At 45.0% G+C, this 20,976-nt stretch overlaps 1 protein-coding gene across 1 annotated transcript in view; it reads left to right on the forward strand.

Moving 5' to 3' along the window:
- FAM117A (family with sequence similarity 117 member A) overlaps positions 1-20,976 on the forward strand; it is a 54,923-nt gene that overhangs the window by 21,945 nt on the left and 12,002 nt on the right. The window contains exons 2-3 of the mRNA XM_007941933.2: positions 9,419-9,588; positions 19,701-19,796. Coding sequence (XP_007940124.1) covers positions 9,419-9,588; positions 19,701-19,796 — 266 coding nt within the window. The remainder of the gene's footprint in view (positions 1-9,418; positions 9,589-19,700; positions 19,797-20,976) is intronic.

A 20,976-nucleotide genomic window follows, 5' to 3' on the forward strand; every position in this document is an offset into this window, starting at 1 on the left:
TCTACTCTTTTTATACATACACATGTACACTTTGGAGCCATCTTTTTCCTCTTTGCTGATAGAAAGAGTTATCATGTTCCTTATTTCTTTTTCTCCCCACAATGACATCTCCAGATGGGTTGCTCCTGGCCCTTCTCTCCAGCTGCCTACAGATGTGTTCTGCTTCCTGGGGAGGCAGAAATGCAGCCAGAAATGGTTTCATTGGTTCTCATAGCCTGAGCTGGATGCTTGAATATGGAGTTAGTAATTAATTGAGGGCCTAACTGAGAAGTTTTTCATGTGTATACAAATATCAGTGTTCATATTTTTCTTTAGGGAAGCCTTTTTGGTAGGGGAAACTTAATGTTAGTCTCTTTTTTTCCCCTTTGTAATCTAGTTTCTTTATACTTTCTTCTCCCTGTTATGGCCCAGATCAGCTATTGCTTAGTATTGAGAGAAGTAAGTGTTCAGAGCCCCACATTGAATTTTCCCAGCTGGAATGGATGCCTTGGGCTTTCCCAAGAGGGCTTCTAACTCTTGTACAGTCACTTTAGGGATTTCAGTTTGACCCACAACTTCCCTCCAAAACCCACGTGTCCCTAAGTTAAGCAGTTAAGCAGCACTGGACCACAAAGAGCTCAGAAGACTGCCTGTACTGTTTAATCCCAACACGTACTGAAATAGAAAAATAATCCTGAGAAGCTTCTAGGAGGAACTTCCCCATCTTACTGCAAATCTGTTATTGGGGAAATGTTTAGAAACTCCAGATCCCTGTTTGACTTTGCTCTTCTCTAGATTAATATTTGCCCTCAACAAAAGTTGTGCATCACAGCTAGGGGACAGGGTAGGGCAGGGCCTGCTCCCTTGCTGTCCAACCACACTGCCCTGCCCGTGCCTGTTTCACCTACCTACTTTAGGAAGTAACCCACAGCTCTAAAACTGGGGGCCACACTCTGCAAAAAAAGAAGTCAGGCTGTAAACTGGAAGAAAACTTAATCTTTTTAGGCTCTAAATTTTATCCTCTTTTGCTTTGTATTTGAAAAGCAGTCAGGGTTGTGTGTGTGTGTACATATATTGGATGTATTTCCGACCTGAGTAAAAAGGGGTTCTATTCAAAAAGAACTAGAAAGAAGGACCAAATCCCAAAGGGGATTATGCAGGATAACTGGCCATATCTTGTCAAGTCAGTGTCCTAAAGAACAGGGCTAGATTAAGAGGCTTAAAAGATGTAACTAGTTGTAATTTATGATGGATCAATCAGCTAGAAAGGATACTTCTAGGTCATTAGAGGAAATTTGTATATAGGTTGGTTATTAGAAGAGAGGAAACAACTGAAATGAAAATGTGAAAATCATTGACTGAAAAAAGTAGGTCATAGAAAATTATAATACGATCTCATTTTATTAAAAATACATGCATATGTGCACGAAGAGATGGAAGAATGCACACAGTGGTGATCTCCGAGTGGAAGAATGCATACATAGTTCATATATTTTTTTAGTTTTTGCTCGTCTGTATTTTCTTATTTTCTCCACCATATGTCCAGCTTCTGTTACAGGGTTCTTTCCTCTTTAAGAGGGGAAACAGGAAGACTTGTGCTAAGAGTGCTTCAGAGCCTTACAACATGAGAAAATGGCTGGTAACTTGTTTGTTGAACCAGGCAGTTGCTGAGTTTTTGCCATGTGTAATAGTTCATTGGCTGTCTTCCTTCTTCCGTCTGTCATCCTTCTTGGGTATTTTGGGATCACTAGGCCTCGTGCATTAGCATGAAGGGTGCAGAGTAGCCTCGTTTTTATGTCCTAGGCTTCTCTTTCTCACATTGCTCAGAGACAGTACAGTAGAGGGAATATCCCTGCTAAATGCCCGGCCAGAATCCACTGTTCTGGGGCCGATTTCTTCACGTAAGCTGCAACGTCTGCACCCTACAGAGAATGCTGGCCAGGTTGAGAAGAGCAGCCACAAAGCACCTCACTTCCTGCCTTGTCTGCTGCCTTCCTCCTTCTCCTGCCTGACCCCCAGCCTTCCTCTAAGAGCTGTCTCGCTTCTCCTTTGGGTACCTGTGGCAGGGGTATGTTGGTCTGGTCAGGTCTGAGCTGGATTTCCTAAAGAGACAAATTAGTGGTCCCCTGAGGAGCCACTTGCTGGGAGGTGGCCCCCAGGGCTCTGCCTGGCACTTGGGGATTGCAGTAGCCTCCCATTTCAACCCCAGCAGCAGCTTCTTGTCTTCAGCCTCTGGCTCACCAATGCTTATCACAGAAGCTGGCTTGTGGTAGGCACTTAGGAACTTTCTGCAGGGTTCACTGTCTTGTCTGCTGTTGGTGTACTTTCCACCCTTTTGATGAGCCCCCAGCAGACAGACACTTGACCCCTGGCCCTCTCCCCAAAGTCATCCAAGTCAGCAGTTGGGAGAAAGGGCCAAGTGGCCCAGAAAGATAGTACCTAAGGCTTCTTATCTCCGGTGTGTGCTTTTTTTTTTTTTTCCTTCTTCATTTGCCGTTGCCCAAGAACCAAAGCATCCGCCACTCCTCAGCTGCATGGTGAAGTGGCCTGGCCCTTTGCCAGCGTGCTTAGCCAGGTGGTTGGGCTGTGGAAGCTGCTGCATGTGATGGGCCGATAATACCCCACACTGCTGTAAACAGGACACTCCACCCTCCCACAGCCACACAGCCGGTGTCCCACAGCCCACTGCTTTGTCATGGCCTATCATGATGTGGGCTTCTCTTCCTTGATAGGGGAGCTGATTGTCCCATCCCTCCCCTTATTCCCCAAATCTGAGAGGGGTACTTTCCAGAAATGCAACTAGCACATCTTCTAGCTGCAAGCAACTGATGTGGCTTTTCAAGGCTGCTTCTCCTTTAACCATAATCACACAATTGCTGGGCGGAACCCAGTACCCAGATCTTTCTGGTAAGCCTATGAGGGTTACAGTCGTGCTACAACTCCTATTTCAATTATACTCACTTGTGAGATTTCTTGGGAGCTCTGGTGGCATAAGGCATTTGACTGCTAACCAGAAGGCTGGCGGTTCAAACCCACCAGCTACTCCTCAGAAGGAAGATTGGGCAATCGACTTCTGTAGTAATACTGCCTCGGAAACCCAAGGAGGGGTCACCAGGAGTCAGATCCAACTCAACAGCAGTGAGTTTGGTTTTTTGAGTTTGTGAGATATCTTGGGCAAAGCTTTCAGCTGAGGCAGGTCTCACTGGGCAGCAGAACTGGCCTGCAGCTGCAGATGCTCATGCCCCCAAACAGCTTCATTTCCCCCTGAAGCATTTACTCTAAGTGTTATCCAGATTGCATTAGGCTGTCACACAAAAAGGAAACAGCTTTGACATTGCAGATGTGTGTAACATCTCTTGGGTGAGGTGCCCTTTCTTGGGGGACCAGGAGAGGAGCACGCCTATTGATACAGTGCCTAGAACTTGCTCTGCACAAATTTTCTGGGTGGTCTCTTTCTAGGCTCCCTTGTCCCTACCTTCAATCCTACCAGATTGTGATGGGTGAGGGATGAAGTGACATGGATTAGTTTGAGGAAATCTTTCTAATTTTTCCGATGCCATAAGGTGTAGTTGCATCTCATCATCTATTTAAGCATCTCTAAGAGGTAACTGAGGCCAGGATTGTGCTTCTTTTTGCTAGGAGGGAGAGCAGGCCCAGTGGTGTGTGTGTGTGTGTGTGTGTGTGTGTGTGGTTGGCAGCAGTTGCAGTCAGAATTAAATCTTCCTGTCTGTGCCCCTACCAGGTACCCAGGCCACACTGCTCTACCTTCCCTGGCTAGTCCAGCCTGTAGCCCCATCGACATGTCACTGTCTGGTTTTGGCTTTGGTTTATGTTACGTTTTGGGGGAACTTGACACCTTGCTTTAGCCCTTAATCAGTTTTGGCACCCAGATTAGCAGGTGCTCACTAAATCATTTTGAGGGAATTTTTTAAATAAGTGGTGGATTTTTTTTTTTTTCCTATCCAAATCTAATCATCTTTTAATTTTTTTGTCAGTTACCCCTCATTTCCTAAGCATGATGGAAACACGGCATTCTTGTCTCAAAGGGGCCAGGTTATGCCAAGAATTTGGGAGTTAGGGAGGGAAATGTAACCTTGCTCTGAGACAGAAGGTGATTCTGTCATCTGTGGCTAGTTAGGAGCTGTGCCAGCACCCACACTAGGATGTGGTCACTGTCTTAGGATTGAGACCCAGTTGTCTCTTCATTTAAGGAAAAGAAACTGAGGCAAATCCTCCAATTCGACTTAGATGCCACGAGATCCTTGCAGGTCCATCTGGGGCCATTGATTCTGTATTGGGATTGTCTTGGATTCTCCTTTCTTCCTTCTATCCCTCTCTTCCACCCTTCCTTCCTTCCCTTATTTGTGTTATTTTTTTATTATTATTATTGTTATTGTTATGTGCTGTCGAGTTGGGCCCACAAAGTCCTAAAATTTTTGAATCACTTTGGTCAGAGGTGTCTGGACAGAATGTAGAATTGACTAATCCAGGATTCTGTGAATACTAGGAGTGTAATACCACCTATGAGCACTGACCCTAAGGTTGGATTCCGATTATATTCACTGAATGGGGTGATATGTGAAGGGTAATGGGACTAATGCAAATTTAGTGTGACCAGCACTATAGCAGCTCACATACACTTTGTCTCATGACATTGACTACAATTTCCCACAATGCAACAGCTCTCCTCCCACTTCTTCCCCACAGCCACCTCTTCCCTGTGTCCTTCCCTCCCATGCACTCCTGCCCCCTGAGCTGTCTCCCTGTGCATACGCAGCCTTACTATTCTCCCATGATTGATCTCTCCAAGGAGTGTATCTACCTAATGTAAATGCCTCATATGAATGCCTGTCTTTTGTTTAGCTGGAAGCCAACAAGACTGGGTTCCATTCCAGACCTGAAGGGCAGCTAGGGGCCATAGTCTCTGATTCCATCAGGCTCTATCAGACCAGCAATCCTGGTCCTTTGTTTTTTTTTTTTTTTTTCCTTTTAATGATTTTAAGTTTTGTTCCACATTGTTCTCCCACTCTACCCAGGACCTCCTACATAGATCCCCCTCCAAATGGTTGACAGTGGTAGCTGGGCACCTTCTAGTTCTTCTGGTCTCATAGTTGTATAGGCTGAGGATCACATGGTGTACCAGTTCCTTGGACTAATTGTTTCCATATGTCTTTGGTTTTCTTCATTCTTTGCTCTGGATGAGGAGAGACCCATCATTGCATGTAGATGGCCACTTGCAAGGTTTTAAGATCCCAGTTGCTGATAGTAGGATTCTTCAACCCAGGTTTCAAAGACTTCATTAAAAAAAAAAAAAAAAAAGGTCATTGCATAATGCCAAGTACACCCAGTGCAGAGTACCAGGGGTTCAGGCCTGCCATTTCCTATCTTCCTCTTCATCTCTGGAGAGGAGCGAAAAGGGCCATCTGCCCTCCACGTGTCAAGGCAGATGTCCCAGCAGGTAAGGGGTGTTCCTTATGTAAGAGCAACATGAGCCTCAGTGAAAGAAGATTGATGTAGGAGGAAGGAAGCTTGGATTTAGATGCAGTACTGCTGCTGATTTGTTGGGTGACTGAGTCCAATCAGAGGCTGAACTTTGTACTTTAGTTTCCTTACCTATAACTTATAACATTCTTTCCTTAGCCCCTTTCATGGCGGATAGGAGAGTGAAAAGAGATTGTACACATGAAAGTAATTTGTGGGAATGGGGCAAAACTTGAAAGGTATTATAGAAAAAAAATCAAAAACTAATTGCCATCGATTCCGACTCATAGCGACCCACATTAGGTTTCTGAGGCTGTAAATCTTTTTATTCTTTTTAATTTTTATTGTGATTTGGGTGAAAGTTTACAGATCAAATCCATTTTCCATACACCGAGGCTATAAATCTTTACAGATGTAGATCGCCCCATCTTCTTTCTGTGGAGTGGCTAGTAGGTTTGAACCATTGAGCTTCTGGTTAGCAGCAAAGTGTGTTATCCACTACACCACCAGAGCTCCTTGAAAAGGTACTATGTAAACACACACAAAAAAATTGTTGTCAAGTGGCAATCCCACATGTGTCAGAGTAGAACTGGGCTCCATAGGGATTGTAGTGACCAATTTTTCAGAAATAGATCACTAGACTTTTCTTTCTCCAAGTGGGCTCGAACCTCCAACATTTGGTTGGCAACCAAGTGAGCTAACTGTTTGCATCACTTAGGAGCACCCTAAACACAAGCTAGTGCTTGAGGATTTCAGTAAGGAAAAAATCTGAAGGAGACTTGTACAGTGACTTCTGCTGAGGGGATGGGAGAGGTGGTGCCAAGAAACATTTCTCTCCCTCACTGATTTCTCAGTCCTGGAGTCATAGTCATCTTCCTCCTGACCAATGATAAAGCTGCCTGTAGGATCATGGTGTTTTAGCATGTATGACAGTCTGGCTCATCTGACCCTACCTGTCCCTGTGACAATCTGTCATCAACTATTCTCAGTTTGCTTCAGAGGGCCATGTCACAGCATTTTGGTGTCTGACATGACTGCTAATGTGAGTCTGAAGCTCCCAGAAATACCTAAATTGCTACCTTTTGATCTTAAACCCAGGACAGGAAAATTAGTGGTTGAAATGCTGATGTACGAGAGAAAGTTGGGGCTTGATCTCACCATACCTGCCCCTAACTTACTGGGCAGGAAGTTGCAGGGAGGGTAAGAAAAGGGTTGGACCTTCCTGAGACTCAGAGAGGGGGGAAAAAATGACCAAAACATTTATATATATTCTGGGATCTTTACTCAAAGGGGAGTGAACAGAGCATGGATAACTAAATAGACATGGAATACATGGTATAACTAAAGCAGACCTAGGCCTCTAGTACAGTTTTTCAATTGTGTTAAAATATTTAGATGCCTGCCAATTGCCAGAGCTATACTCTAGACCCTGTGGGAGATATAAAGCTAAACCAAAGACAGTCCTTGGCCTCAGGTTGTTTATTATCTAGGTGTTACAGATACCTGTAATTCAAGAGGAAGCATAGTAAGTACTAGAAAAGTAGTACAAAGTACTAAGGAAACTTTGCAAATGCCAAGACATTACTGCCCAGGGTCCAGAAGGCTTTGAGGAGGCAGAGGCAGTTAGACTGGCCCTGAGAGGTGGGTTGGGTTTCAGCCCTGGGCACATGGGTAGAACCTCAGATGTGAGAAGACCTGAGGCATGAGTGGGAAAGGGTATTGACAAGTCTGTCCAGGATGTAGAGACCTTGAGGAATAACAATGTGAAGTAGAGGTAGATCATGAGCAGATCTATGAGGCCTTTGACCTCTGGCCACCATCTTTGAAAGAGAGCCAGCCTTTGAAGAGTTTTGAATGTCAGATCAAATGCCAAGATCATTTATAGTAATGTGTGGTAGGTCAATATTTATTTGGAAAAATATTTAAGATATAAAGTGAGAACCTTGAAAAATAATATGTACAGTATGATCCCATTTTTACTTTAAAGCACATAGGTACATGCAGAAGGTAAGACCTACAAGGAGATAAGATATATACATATATGTCATAGTATTGACTATTTTATACCCCTACTCCTCATTATCTGACATCTCACATTTTTGACAATAGTAGTAATCTACTATCTGACCATTTTGCACATTAACAACATATGGCTGGCAGTAACAGACACCAAGGTGTGAATAATGCTGGTTGTGGTGGTTAAGATTATGTGTCAACCTGCTGGGCCATGATTCTTAATGGTTTGGCAATTATGCAATGATGAAATTTGACAGTTATGTAATGATGAAATTTGGCAATTATGGACTGATATAATTTGGCAGTTATGTAATGATGCAAGTTGGTGATTATGTGATGATGAAATTCAGCAATTATGCAGTGATGTAATTTGGCAGTTATATAATGATGTGATCATCCTCCGTTTTGTGATCTGATGTAGTGATCCTCCATTTTCATATAACTCCAATTTTTTTTTTTTGTATGACAAAAACATGACCTAATCATATTGATAAGTGAGGAGTCAGTATATATACATATACACTGTGATATATACATATGCATATATATTACAGTTTAACAGTGGTTATCTCTGAATATTATATACTTTTTCTGACTTTTCTACAATTCACATTTACTGCTTTTGCAATTAGAAGACATTTTTAATGTGTTTTAGCTGAGCATATATCATATGATAGCTAAAGGAGATGATCAGATAAAACTGAGAGTAAAACATTTTCCATGCAGTGACATTTATGATATTCAGATTGGGGTGGAGGAGAACCCTCAAATATCCCCACAATATGAGAATGGCTAAGCAAATTACTATATATCAATGTGGTAGAATGTCATGTAGTTGTCAAAAATGACAAATATGTAGGTTGTTGATATTTGGAAATGGGTATAGAAAATGGGTAAAATAAAGCAGAACATAATATAGTACATTTCATCCTGATTCCAACTATGTCAAAATGTATATAAATACATAAATGAATTTGGAGAATGAAGGTAATGCTGTTAGTGTCTTTTTAATGCAAAGCTCTTCAAGTTTATTTATCTCTACAATCCTCAGCTGTTTTTGCTGTGCTTAATGCACACATGATTATCAAAGGATTAGTAAAAGTGAAAGCATTTTGTTCTGTTTAAAGGAAAAAGCTTCGGTAGATCTTAAGGTAATAGAGTGTTTTGAATGTAGCCATGGAAAATAGGATCAACCTAGGTGACTGAAACTTACAGATGATCTAGAACCCTTACATTTTATCAACAGCTTTTACCTTCTCCCAGAATGCTTTAACCAAGGTAAAAATAAACTGAATGGATTTATGATTGCTTTATTGTGTCCCATTTAGATAGATGTCAGAGGCAAGGAGAGAACCAAAAGACTTGAATATTTTTCTAAACTGGATACCTCAATCCTGGATAATTGAAAGTAGTTATATTGGTCTCTGCATCTTAGCCAGCTAGGTTTCTGGAACCAATCAGTCCTGAAGGGAGTGTGAGCGTCCTTCAGTTCCTGGGTTGAATTTGTGTAGCATATAGGAGGTCTGCAGTGGGTGCTGGGGAGGAAGAAGGTCAAGAGATAAAAGATGGAAGGAACTTGGTCTTTGTCCACTCTGGGTTTCCTCTTTAATCATAGGAAACAGTTCTGCTTTCAGGAAACTCAGCTGGAGACAGTTCATAGTCAATTACGAACAGGAAAAAGTTAGAGGATATTCATAAAGTAATAGCTAAGTCCAAAGTAAAATATGTCAATTGTTTCCAGTGATAGAGCCTTGCTGGTTAAGTCAAGAAAGCTATCAAACCACATGTGCTTTTGTAGGCCTCATCACAGTCTCTTACAAGGGAGGTGGCTACAAGTGAGTATGTGACAGTCAGTTGAGGTTTCCTAGAAGAGAGAAGGTTGGTTGCCATGTCTCCTTCCTCCATGCTGACACCAAAGTGTGCGGGCTGTGCTCTCTTTCAGCCAGTGTCCCTTGTTCGGTGGCCCCAGAAAAATCAATGTGTAGGCCTCAGCCACCCCAGGTCCGACGCACATTCTCTCTGGACACCATCCTCAGCTCCTACCTTCTGGGCCAGTGGCCACGTGATGCTGATGGGGCCTTCACCTGCTGTACCAATGACAAGGCCACCCAGGTAACAAAGCTCTCTGCTATTGGGATATGGGATATGGATGGGACAGGAGGGCTAGCTGAGGAGGCCTTGGTACCATCTCTACACCATTGAAATGATTTGTCTTGGAAAATACTCACCACAAAGCCTTTCATCATGTAACATTTACCAGCTTGTTTTTCTTGGTAAAACTTACATGAAAATGAGTTTGCATCCCCCCTGATTGGTGGGAGAAAGAAGTCAACCTGGGTTTTTCAGTTTGGCTTTGAGTGCTCATATGTGGATAATTGAAGGTTGACTGGCATTTATTCTAGGTTTTAAAAAATTAGATTTACCTTGCTAAAATTAAACTGGAGCCAACATTCAGTTGAATTTGCCTTCTCCGGATAACTGGAAGTGGTCCACAACTGTGCTGAGGCAGATGAGAGCCCCACTGGAGCAGTAGGAGTGAAGGGTTCCCAGATAGTGGTGCTTTAACCCCCAGCCCACAGCCTGAGCAGTTGCAGGTGCTTGTCTGGGATTTCAGCAGACCCATTTGGGTCCTGTGGAGCCCAGGATCCCCACCTTCAGTGTTTTTCTTCCAGTTAGTCTTTTCATTAAGAATCCTGAACTTGGAAGGAATTTCCACATATCATCTAGTCCATTTAACAGTTTTGGGTAAGATTGTGTAGCATGAGCAAGAACTCATCTCATACATGCATGAAATTATACAAAGATTTTTCTTAATCTGACCTAGGACTTCCACATTCTTAGCAGTTAAGTTTTTAAGAGTCAATTTGTCTCTCTTTTGCCCCAGTTTAAACCCATTCCTGTTTAACTTCAGAACAAATGAGTTGTTGCCACCTGCCAGCCCAGATAAGAGGAAACTGAGTGTGGAAAGAACACATGCTCAGAGTCAGACCTTCATGCTAGGTGATACTGGGCACGTCAACCCTTCCTTTACCAAGAAGTTGGAGTGTGCCTGCTCCGCGTACTGGGAGGTGTCATGTAGAGATGTGGGAAAGGGCTCTGCACTAGGGCTTTGAACCAGTTCTTCCCTGTTCAGTCACGGCCAACAGAGCAAAACCAAAATGGAACCGAATTTGTAAAATGTGGAATGATAACCAAAATGAGAAAATTCACAGGTCAATGCCCTGATAGAAACTTAATCTCTCTCTTAGAATACTAGGGCAGCATATGTGTTGCATAGGAACCAAATCTCTTGAGCAGCAGAGTTGGAAATAGCGGTGCCCTGTTAAAAGATGGTGGCTGATTCTGCGGCTTTGATGTGTGTCTCTCTCCACAGTCCCGGCAATAATCCCAATCGCCCACATCAGACTCCTGAAAGGGCTCACTATGCCTCTTCTGAGTCTCCCATTCCAAGTCTTCAACCCATGATTTTTCCCGTTCCAGTTATTGTTCTGGTACACCCACACTTTACACAATTGAGTCTGTTCTGATTTTGCTGTTTTGGCCATGACTGAACCAGTTCAAACTGGTTTGAAGCCCTCCTCTGCACAGCTCCCTTGGTTCAACCTCCTCTGAGCAGATCATGTCGGTTCTTTTATTTATTTTTTATGAGATTATTTTCAAATGTTATTACTGAATCTTTGAATGCCCAGTACTGTTCTTGGCATGTTGGAATGAAGAATAAGGAAATGAGGACAGGCTTTGGCCTCTGTGAGCCAGTTCCAGTTCTATGAAGGCCACTGAACACACAGCCAAGGGATCAGATGGGGCCAGAAGTCTGGCACAGTTTGGAGGAGGAGAATTCTCATGGGAATATCCCACCTAGAACCAACAAGAACTGGCTACCATTAAAATCACTGGCCCTCTTTAGATCTGTGAACAGAATGTGAATGGAGAATATACTTCCGATAGCAGAGTAGGCCTACTTCATGGGAGCCCAGGACATTGACGGTCCTACATCCTTTGAAAAAGGCAAGTAGGATAAATTATGCTTCCCCATCACACAGAGTACATACCCCTTCCTCTTTTAAAAGGAGTACTCAGTCCAAACAATGTGGGCTTAGTCCAAACAAGGAGGGCTTCTTGGAGGAGCAGGATTTGAAGGAGCTTTGCTCGTGTAAGCTCATGACTGCATCTCCCTTTGTGAGGTTTGCACATGGCCCATCTATCCCTGTCATTTCCTGTGACCAGCTTTCTAGGAAGCCTTCATCCCACTCCTCAGATAGCTCTTTCTCTTTTCAACTCCAGGCAGAGCTGGCCTCTGAGGTTCCCTGGCCAGGTTTAAAGGCCTGGGCTCTAGGCTGTGCATTTTTGCTGAGGCACCAGCTGCAGGCCAGATCTTTTATATAACAAGTCTGGGCTTCTTGCCATGGCAAGACAGAGGTCAGCGATGCTCCTCCGTGGGTCTGGCAAGGCTGAGCCATCCAGCTTTCCTCTTTCCCTGGGATGGGCTCCAGCCCTCGAGGAACTCTTAGCAACCTGTCAATATTGTGGCTACAGTTGGGAAGTGGGAGAATTCTGATCATTGTAGCCATCCAAACCAAAATATGCACTCTGCCCATCTTTCAATCCTGGCCTTCTGAGAATTTTCTTCTAGGTTTTAGACTCCATTCAAATTCCTTCTGGAGCCCCCTGGCCTGGCACACGCTACCTTCTTTACACTGGTGTTGTACTGTGAATGCCTGAGGTTCTCCCTACATCTCCCTAAGTAATTGGTGTTCCAACACTACTGCACACTGGTATGTCACTCAGAAAGTAATGGAGACAAGGGACAGGTTTTATTGGGGAATGTGGGACACAAGGGCAGAGGGAAGGCAGGGAGGTAGGATCTACCAAAGTCATTGAAAGCTTTAAGCTATAAAATGGGTGAGGCCAGAATCTTTGCCCAGTTGGTTTGAGCTAGAATGTGGCTGTTTCTACTCTTACCCTTTTTTTCTACCCACACCAGTGTAATAGTTTATTTTCTGCTATATACCTCATAACTGGCAGGGTCCTCACTTCTGCTCTCTTACTGTCCCCAAATCAGGCCCCAGAGAAAGCAGCCAGGTTGTTTATTTGGAAGTCACATCAGCCCTGGCATCCTTGACGGGTATGCCTTGTAGTGAGATCAGCCATGATTATGGCTTAAGCTGAACGGTCCTCTCCCTGAACTCTGTCAAATAGACAAGGGCCCTGCCCATTCCAAGTGATTTTCACACCTGGGCAGCAAGGCACTGATTGAACACATGCCATTGAGCATGCTGTGCATTTAAGACTTCCTCACAGGGCAGAGGATAGAGCTAAAAGCTCTCAGTCCTTGAATATATCAGGTTCCCAACAAGTCCAGTGTCTTAGCTGTCTAGTGTTGCTATCACAGAAATACCATGTGTGAGTGCTTTAAAAAACAGAAACTTATTCTCTCATAATTTCAGAGGCTAAAAGTCTAAATTCAGAACACCAGCTCTAGGAGAAGGCTTTCTTGGTTGACTCTGGGAGAAGGTCCTTATCTACTTTCAACATCTTTGGCAAGCTACATGCGTTTCAGCATCACTCTTCCCTGGGTCTAGGAGGTTCTCAGCACAGGGTCCCTGGATCCAAAGGATGCACTCCCCTCTCTGCTCTTCTTTATTGGTGGTAGTCAGGTCCTTCCTTCTCTGCTGCTTCTCTCTCCTTTTATCTCTTGTAAGATAAAAGTCAATGCGACCCACGCCCCAGGGAAACTCCCCTTACATTGGATCAGGGCTATGACCTGAGTAAGAATGTTGCACCTCACCCTAATCTCTTTACAACCAATAAATTGGCTAATCATATCAGATCACATAATGGGGGGTGATCACATCATTATGTAACTGCCAAATCGCTGAGAATCATGGTCCAGCCAAGTTGGCATGTATTTACTGGGGTCACAATTCAGTCCATGACACCCAGTATTCTCTTCCTGGGTTTAACTGTGTTTTAAGCTCTTAGGGAGGCACAAAAGGGAATACAGCTAGTCCTCAGGTAATTTACAGCCTGATGTGGAGAGCTGGGTTACCCACATATTTAGGGCAGGAGAAGAAGAGAGGTGAGAATGGATCTTATTTGGGAAATCGGTAAAGTTAGGCTAAGAAGTGACCCTGGTCATCCTAGGAAGGAGGGGGAGTTATAAATGTCATTGGAGTAGGAGGGCCCTGGGTAGCTCCTCTGCCAGTTCTATTTCTTCTGCCATCTCCAAGTGAACTGGGGAGTCTTCTGAGAGAAGGAGATGCTGGATATTCTGAGCCAGAATTACCAATGGGAGAGGGTGGCCAGGCTCTCCCAGAGATCAGCTCGGCGAACTTAGAGCTTGATCCAACAGAAGTTGGATACAGTGTCAAGTTCAGAATCACCATCATTTGATGGAAGTTTCTCTGTGTCTTGGAGACCTTTGTCAGGATTCTCCAGGCCAATCTGCATGTGTTTTCCCCCTCTGGACCACTCTACTTGAGGTCAGTTAGTAAAACAGAGGTGCCTACCCCACTGCTTTGGGTTGGCCTAGGCCAGGGCAGCTGGTGGCAGTGCATGCCTGAGGTTGTGGCCACCCCCTCCTTTCTTGCTATGTAAAGCATTTGCCTTGCCTTGCTATCTTCTGGAGGGAGGAAGTGGCCTCACCACAGCTGGAGTGACTGTTGAGCAAAGATCTGCTGGTCTTTGCACCCTGCAGTCACACGGGGCCCTGGGTAGCTGCCTTGCCCTGTTCTATTTCCTCTGCCATCTCCAGGTGAGCTGGAGAGTCTTCTGTGATAGATTTTTTTTTTTTCTTTAGACCTGACTTAGGATTTAGGGGAAAAAAACATGTAAGTCCTTAACAAACTTCATGGAATATGTCATAAAGGCCAGAGAGGTGGACTTGGGCCTGCTTTGTTTGAGAAGACTTCCCTTTCTCCATCTCTTCCTTCCCTGTGTGCTGTCCTAGTCCTTTTCCCGAGTCAAAGCCTCAGTATATAGTGATGACACACAATTCAGTCTGACCATCACAGGGCCTTAGCGGGTGTGGGGACCTGGGCATGGTGCCTGTTTTCCAAACTGGACATCAGGACCAGTTGTTCATTATATGATTTGACAACAGCACAGACTGAAAATAGGGCCATGGTGGAAAATCTGAGGGTTATATAGTCACTGTAGGGCCAGAGATAGTGGCCTTGGCCACCTGCAACCAGAGTTCTCAGTGCTGCCCAGGGCCTTTTCCTGCCTTTCTGTTTGTCTAGAGTCCCAAGGGGCTGATTCCCCACTAGACTTGAATTCCACACATAGTTCTTGGCCTTCCACACCATGCCAGGCACCATGCTCCACTCCGCTTCCCCACAGCTGTAGTGGGTTCTGTTCCCAAGGCCCAGCCAGGCTCTGCTGTGCAGCCTCCTTAGCTGCTAAGGGCCCTGGTAGAAACTGAGTAGGGTTAGGGGCTGAGAGAACGGTTTGTTTAGAGGATTTTCCACTCCATCCTGCCTCTGCCTCCTTATTATACTCGACTGATCTTTGGGAAGCTACCCTTCCTCCATTATCCTTCCACAAGTTGCTCTGAAAATTCAGAATCCCAGGCAAAGCTCCCTTGATCTAAACTACATCCGGTTTTGCATAACCCGAGCATCATTTGTACAGTTGGCTCACACCACTCATAGTTAGCAGATAGCCCTACTTCTCGCTCAGCTGCTCCCTCTGGGCCCACGAGTTAAAAATAAATCTGCTCCCCAGCATGAGTTCCCTTACACACATGACCATTGGCCTGCTGAGCTGGAGCACGATCCTGCTTCCAAAGGATCATTTGGAATGATTACTTACAATGCTGTTGGACAGCATGGTTTGACCCTTGTTGTGTCCCCAAAGGTAGCTCTTCGAAGCCATCCTTCCTTAGCTGTGACTTTCCTGTGCTTCCAGAAAACCTTATTCTAGACCTCTGTGGGGAGACCCAGAGGAGGCACTGGAAATGAGGGGCAGGGCACGGTTCTCTTGACACCCTCAGTTCAGTTGGAGAAACTAGAAGCCCACACTTATGTACATCCCTACCTTAAGAGTCCTCAAGGCCAGCATGGAAACAAATTCACATATAAGACAACCTCCTGTATTAGGTTCCCAGGGCTGCTGTAACAAATTACCGTGAACTTAGTGGCTGAAAACAACAGGTATTTATTCTCTCAGTGCTCTGGAGGCCAGAAGGCTGAATTTGGTTGGGCTGAGATCAAGGTGTCAGCAGGACCCCACTTGCTCCAGAGGTTCTAGGGGAGAATATGTTCTTGCCTCTTCCGGCTTCTAATGGTTGCTGGCATTCCTTGGCTTGTGGGCACATCACTCCAATCTCAGCCTTTGTGATCACAGTGCCTGCTATGTGTATCTAATCTCCCTATGCTTCTCTGTAATAAGGACATTTGTGATAGCATTTAGGGCTCCTCATCTCAGGACCCTGAATTTAATCACACCTGCAAAAGCTTTGGCATATAAGGTAATATTTATAGGTGCCATATTAGGCCCTGATATCTTTCAATCTACCACATCTGCTGACTTTATCTCCTACCACTCTGCCCCTCTCTCATTCTGTTCCCACCACAATAGCCTCCTTATCTTTCTCAAGTCCTTTCAATTCACTTCTGCCTCAGGGTGTTTGCGCTTTCCTCTTCCCTGGTCTGGATTGCTCTTACCTCAGATTTCCTGGCTCACTCCTTCACCTCCTTCACATTTTCATTCAAATGTGGCCTTTTTAAGGAAGACTTCCCTGATAGTACATTTAAAATTGTAACACCCCCCTCCCAGGCCACCCCACCCCCAAGCCCAGCATTTCTATTCTCTTTCTTTGCTGTATTCTCCTTAGTTTAAACTCTCTCTTGCAACTAGAACATAAACATAAACAGGGATTTTTTTTTAAACATTTTATTGTGGTTTGGGTGGAAGTTGACAAATCACATTAGTGTCACATTCAACAATTTAAACACATTTTATTTTGTGACATTGGCTGCAGTTCCCTTGATGTAACAACCCTCTTCCCATTTCCATTCACCCATCTTTTCTGAACTTTTTTTTTTTTTTGGACAAATTCTGCCCTTTTGGGCTCATATGGTTGCTTGTCCCAGGGCACACATTCCTCACAGGTGTTACTGTTGACTTTATAGGCCTGTCTACTGTTTGGCTGAAAGGTGATCTTCATGAGTGGGTTCAGTTCTAGGTTTGAAGAATATCTAAGGGCCATAGTCTCAGGGGTTCTACCAGTCTCTATCAGACCAGTAAGTCTTATCTCTTTTATGATTTTGAATTTTGTTCTAAATTTTTTTCCCCCTCTGGCCAGGACCTTCTATAGAGCAGTTGGTAGTAGTAGTCGGGCACTATCTAGTTCTTCTAGTCTCAGATTAGTGCAGGCAGTGACTCATGTGGTCCATCAGTCCTTTGGACTAATTGTTTCCTTGAATCTTTGATTTTCTTTAGTCTTTTTCACTCTAGATGGAAAGAGACCAATAGTTGTATCTTAGATGGCCACTTGTAAGCTTTTAAGACCCCAGTCACTACTCATCAAGGTAAGATATAGAATATTGTCTTTATGGACTGTGGTATGCCATTTGACCTACATGGGGAAAGGGACTTTGTTTGTTTTGCATTGTTGTATTCCTCAGCACCTAAAGAAGTTCTTGGTACACAATAGGGGTTCAGTAGCTATTTGTCAAATGCATGAATGATGCACAGCATGAACCCATCTGTACAGAGAAAACATAGTCAGCTTTGGTAGGTAAATTAGGGAGAGCTCCTCACTGGGCATTACTGGTGGGGTGGGCATGTGAGATGACGAGACCAGCCTGCAGAAGGCTCAGAAGTCGGGGAGTAAGGCAAGAAAAAGAAGCTGGAGATAGGCTTGCCTAGAGAGTACAGAGAGCCAACCTAGTATGGAAAGCCACTGGGATGAAGGGTAATATGGTGATATCTATGGCCAGAGGCTGAGTGTTGAGACAGAGAAGAGATAGCCTTAGTAGCACAGTTTAAACAGAGTAGGCGATAGTTGCTGGAAGATGGTGCTGAGCAAAGAGAAACAGGGTAAAATGGATGAACAGAGGCAGTGATCCTAGCTGCCATGATTTTTACATCCTTTCTAAATGCTTGTGCTAGCCTGTATTTTTCCTTCCACCCCCTCACATATTCCAGAAGAAAGAAGGCAGTTGAAAAGTTTGCAAGAAATGTTAGTAGAACCGGGGGCAGCCTGAATGTGGCTGTTTTTCCTACCTCTCACCACCCACCTGTGGGTACAGTATCTTTCAGGAAGAAGAAAAATGGGCATCATCACCTTAGCCTTTGTCATCCCTCCTCCATAGACTTTGCCATTTTTTGCAGAGACAGCAGGCTTGCATGGCACTAAGAGCTTTGATTAGCAGAGCTGGCGATCTTTAGGGTTGGCTTTAGTGCCCTTGGAGGGCAGGACTATTGGAGGTGGTTCGAGGTGGCTGTGAGAGACAGGGGCTTCCTTCATACTTTTCAGTCTATGTAAAGACTTTTCTGAGGCTCTATCTGATAACACCCTGGCTTCTAGGGGCATGGGCATTTAGATATAGGCATGATGTTTGGTTTCCATGCACTGTCAGAGCTGGATTGACCTAGAGAACTTTTGGGTATGTGCCCAAGATAGGGGCCTAAAGGATGTGCTATCTGCCTATGGGATCTATGGGAGAATGGATTTCCAGATAGTCTTCCTGTAACGCCAACATTGGGGCAAAGAAATTGGAGCAGTTGTCTACCCTGGCTATGTCACAGAGCCCATGAAAGGTCTTGATCAGTGGGCACCTGAGAGAAAGAAGAGCTGGGGAGAGGCTCAGGCCCCTTGTAGTCTCTCCACTGCAGCTGTCTCAGTCCTGCTCAGGCTGCCCCTGCCAAGCTCTTCTTAACAAGCTGTTAGGTGGTGAGTTGTTACTGTTGGTCCTTTTTTTTTCTTTCTTTCCCTTATCCTCCCCTTCTCTGTTTGCAAAAACCTCTCAGGGGAGGTCAACAGATCTGTTGGAGGAGAAGGTTCCCAGGCCCTTATGTTTTTGGCAGCTTGTGCAAAGAAGTTAGAGAGGAACTGGTTCCATTGGAGCATTCCCCCTTGGGTCCCTCCCTTGGAATGGAAGTAGGGACATTGGTGGTGGGGAGGAATCCAGTCTTCCTCTGCTTCATGTTTATAGCCAACAGCTTCTCCTCCTGAGTGGGTCCTCAAGAAGTGATCTCCAACTCCCTCTACCTCGACCTTGGGCCCTTTGTCTTGCATGCAGCAGGGACGGGAAGGATAGCAGACTGAGAGCCCTGTTCTCATGAGGGGCTGGCTGGTAAAGCCAAGAGGGGTCAGGAATCAGCTGGGCCCAGAACTCTGGCTCCCTCTTTTCTGAAAAATGTCTTCTCCCCTGCTTGTTCAAAAGGACTTTGGGGCCTCAAAAACTTATTTTGTATGTGGTGAAAATCAAAGAACAAGCTTGAGGCCTTGCACTATACAAGAAGTTGCCTACTTTGCCTGAGGACTGAGGATGAGGAACCTCTGTTGCCTTTCCTCCTGTTTTCAATTACTGATTCCTTGGTGGAATCCCAAGGAATTAACTTTCTATTAGGCTCCCAGGAAGCCAGGTGTGTTTTAACAGAGAGGGTCAAAGAATAAAGAACTCCAGTGGTTCCCAAGCCCATGCTTGTTTGGAGCTGGTTGGGACAGGAAAGGAGTCCGTGGGTGGCACAAATGGTTAAGCCGTCAACTGCAAATCAAAAGGTTGGCGGTGCAGACCCACCCAGAGGCTCCTTGGGAGAAAGGCCTGGTGATCTGCTTCTGAAAATCACAGCCTTGAAAACTCTCTGGAGCACAATTCTACTCTGAAGCATCATGAGTCGAAATCAACTCTACAGCAACTATTTTTTTGGGGGGTGGGGATGGATAGTGAGAAAGAGTACTTATCCTTGCCATTGAGATGCACTTGGTATAACTGGGAAAGTAGAGTATATATAAGAGTTATAAGAGAGTGAAAAGGAGATGGGCTGTATTGGTTACCAGGAAAGTTTTCCTAGAGGATGTGGAGTGGGAAGGAGGCAGTGAGGTGGGGAAACCTGAAAGGAAAAAATGGCTGGCAGTGTTCAGGCAGTTGATGAGCAGATCAGAGAGAGGCCTTCACTCACCCACACCTCTGCCTAGGAAGCCGTGTGTGTGTCTGCACCCCCAGTGCCCGGGAAGCTGCTCTGTCTTACCTTGCTTGCTTCTCTCCCTGCAGACCCCCCTGTCTTGGCAAGAGCTGGAAGGCGAGCAGGCCAGCTCCTCTACACACAAGCGCTCAGCGTCCTGGGGCAGCACAGACCACCGAAAAGAGGTGACTGCCCCCTCTGACTCCCTGGCTAGGGTTGCCACCTCTTCTCTAAGCCCCAGGACCATGTCCACGGTCTACTCCAAAGTAGAATAACATTTCTACTCTCACTTCTTCAACCTTGCCTTGTCCTATGAGGTGGCTCTTTTTTTTTTTTTTTTTTTTTTTCTGATTCCCAGACTCCTGATGGCCAGACCTTGAGAGCCCAAACCCTCCTGCCAGAGGGGCTTGGCCAGCAATGGTCAGTGCCCTCCAGCAGCCAAGCACAGGGTAATTCTCACTTTGCTTTGAGGTCAGATCCAGATAAGTGTTTCAAACTAGAGTAAGTCAGGGAGTTGTCCCTGGGAATTGAAAGCCCCCACCCTTATTAGCTATTCATTCAGCCTTAAGGAGCTCTGGTAGCACAGTGGTTAAGGCATTCAACTGCTAACCGAAATGTCAGTGGTTCAAACTCACCAGCACACAGGAGAAAGATGAGTCTGCTTTCGTAAAGATTTACAGCCTTGGAAATGCTATGGGGTTCTACTCTGACCTAAAGGGTTGCTGTGAGTTGAAATCGACTCAAGAGCAATGGGTTCGGTTTGGGTTATTCAGTCAGCCTTAATTCTAAAAGAGGAAGAAACTAGTTATGTGTTCCCAAACCCTTTTTCCTGGCCCTCCCTCTCCCTCAGGAGCGCTCCAGTCCTCGAGGCTGAGTAGAGAAGGCCACGGGCTGGGATCCACTGCTCCCAGACCAGCTCCACCCTGACATGCTGTGTGATGGCTCCTGAGGGTCACTCATAAGGACTCACCTCTCCCTTTGCAAGGGAGGGTAGCTCCTGCCCTCTTTGTTGCTGGGAACGATGACCAAATGTGAAGTGAAAGTGTACTGCGAGTTTGACGGGTGGGAAATACAAAGTATTTAAAGTTTCAGTGATTAGACTAGGCAAGTTATTTGCACTAAGGGTGGGGTCATGATATGAATAATTCACAATGGCCGATCTAACAATACTGTCTCTTCGGCTATAGTCATACGTTCTGTGGCCACAGAGCAGCAGACCTACTTTCTGAATTCTATTTAATTTAGGCCCATATTTCAATAACTCTGCAACCCCTTTGCCAGCTGAGGGCAGGCAGGTCCAGAATTACAAATGTAACAGGAATAATACTGAAATTGTTGGTGATGATCCATAATTGTTACAGGATA

The sequence above is a fragment of the Orycteropus afer genome, unplaced genomic scaffold (genome assembly GCF_000298275.1).
Source record: "Orycteropus afer afer isolate SDZICR_OR568_19922 unplaced genomic scaffold, OryAfe1.0 scaffold00085, whole genome shotgun sequence".
Taxonomy (NCBI): domain Eukaryota; kingdom Metazoa; phylum Chordata; class Mammalia; order Tubulidentata; family Orycteropodidae; genus Orycteropus; species Orycteropus afer.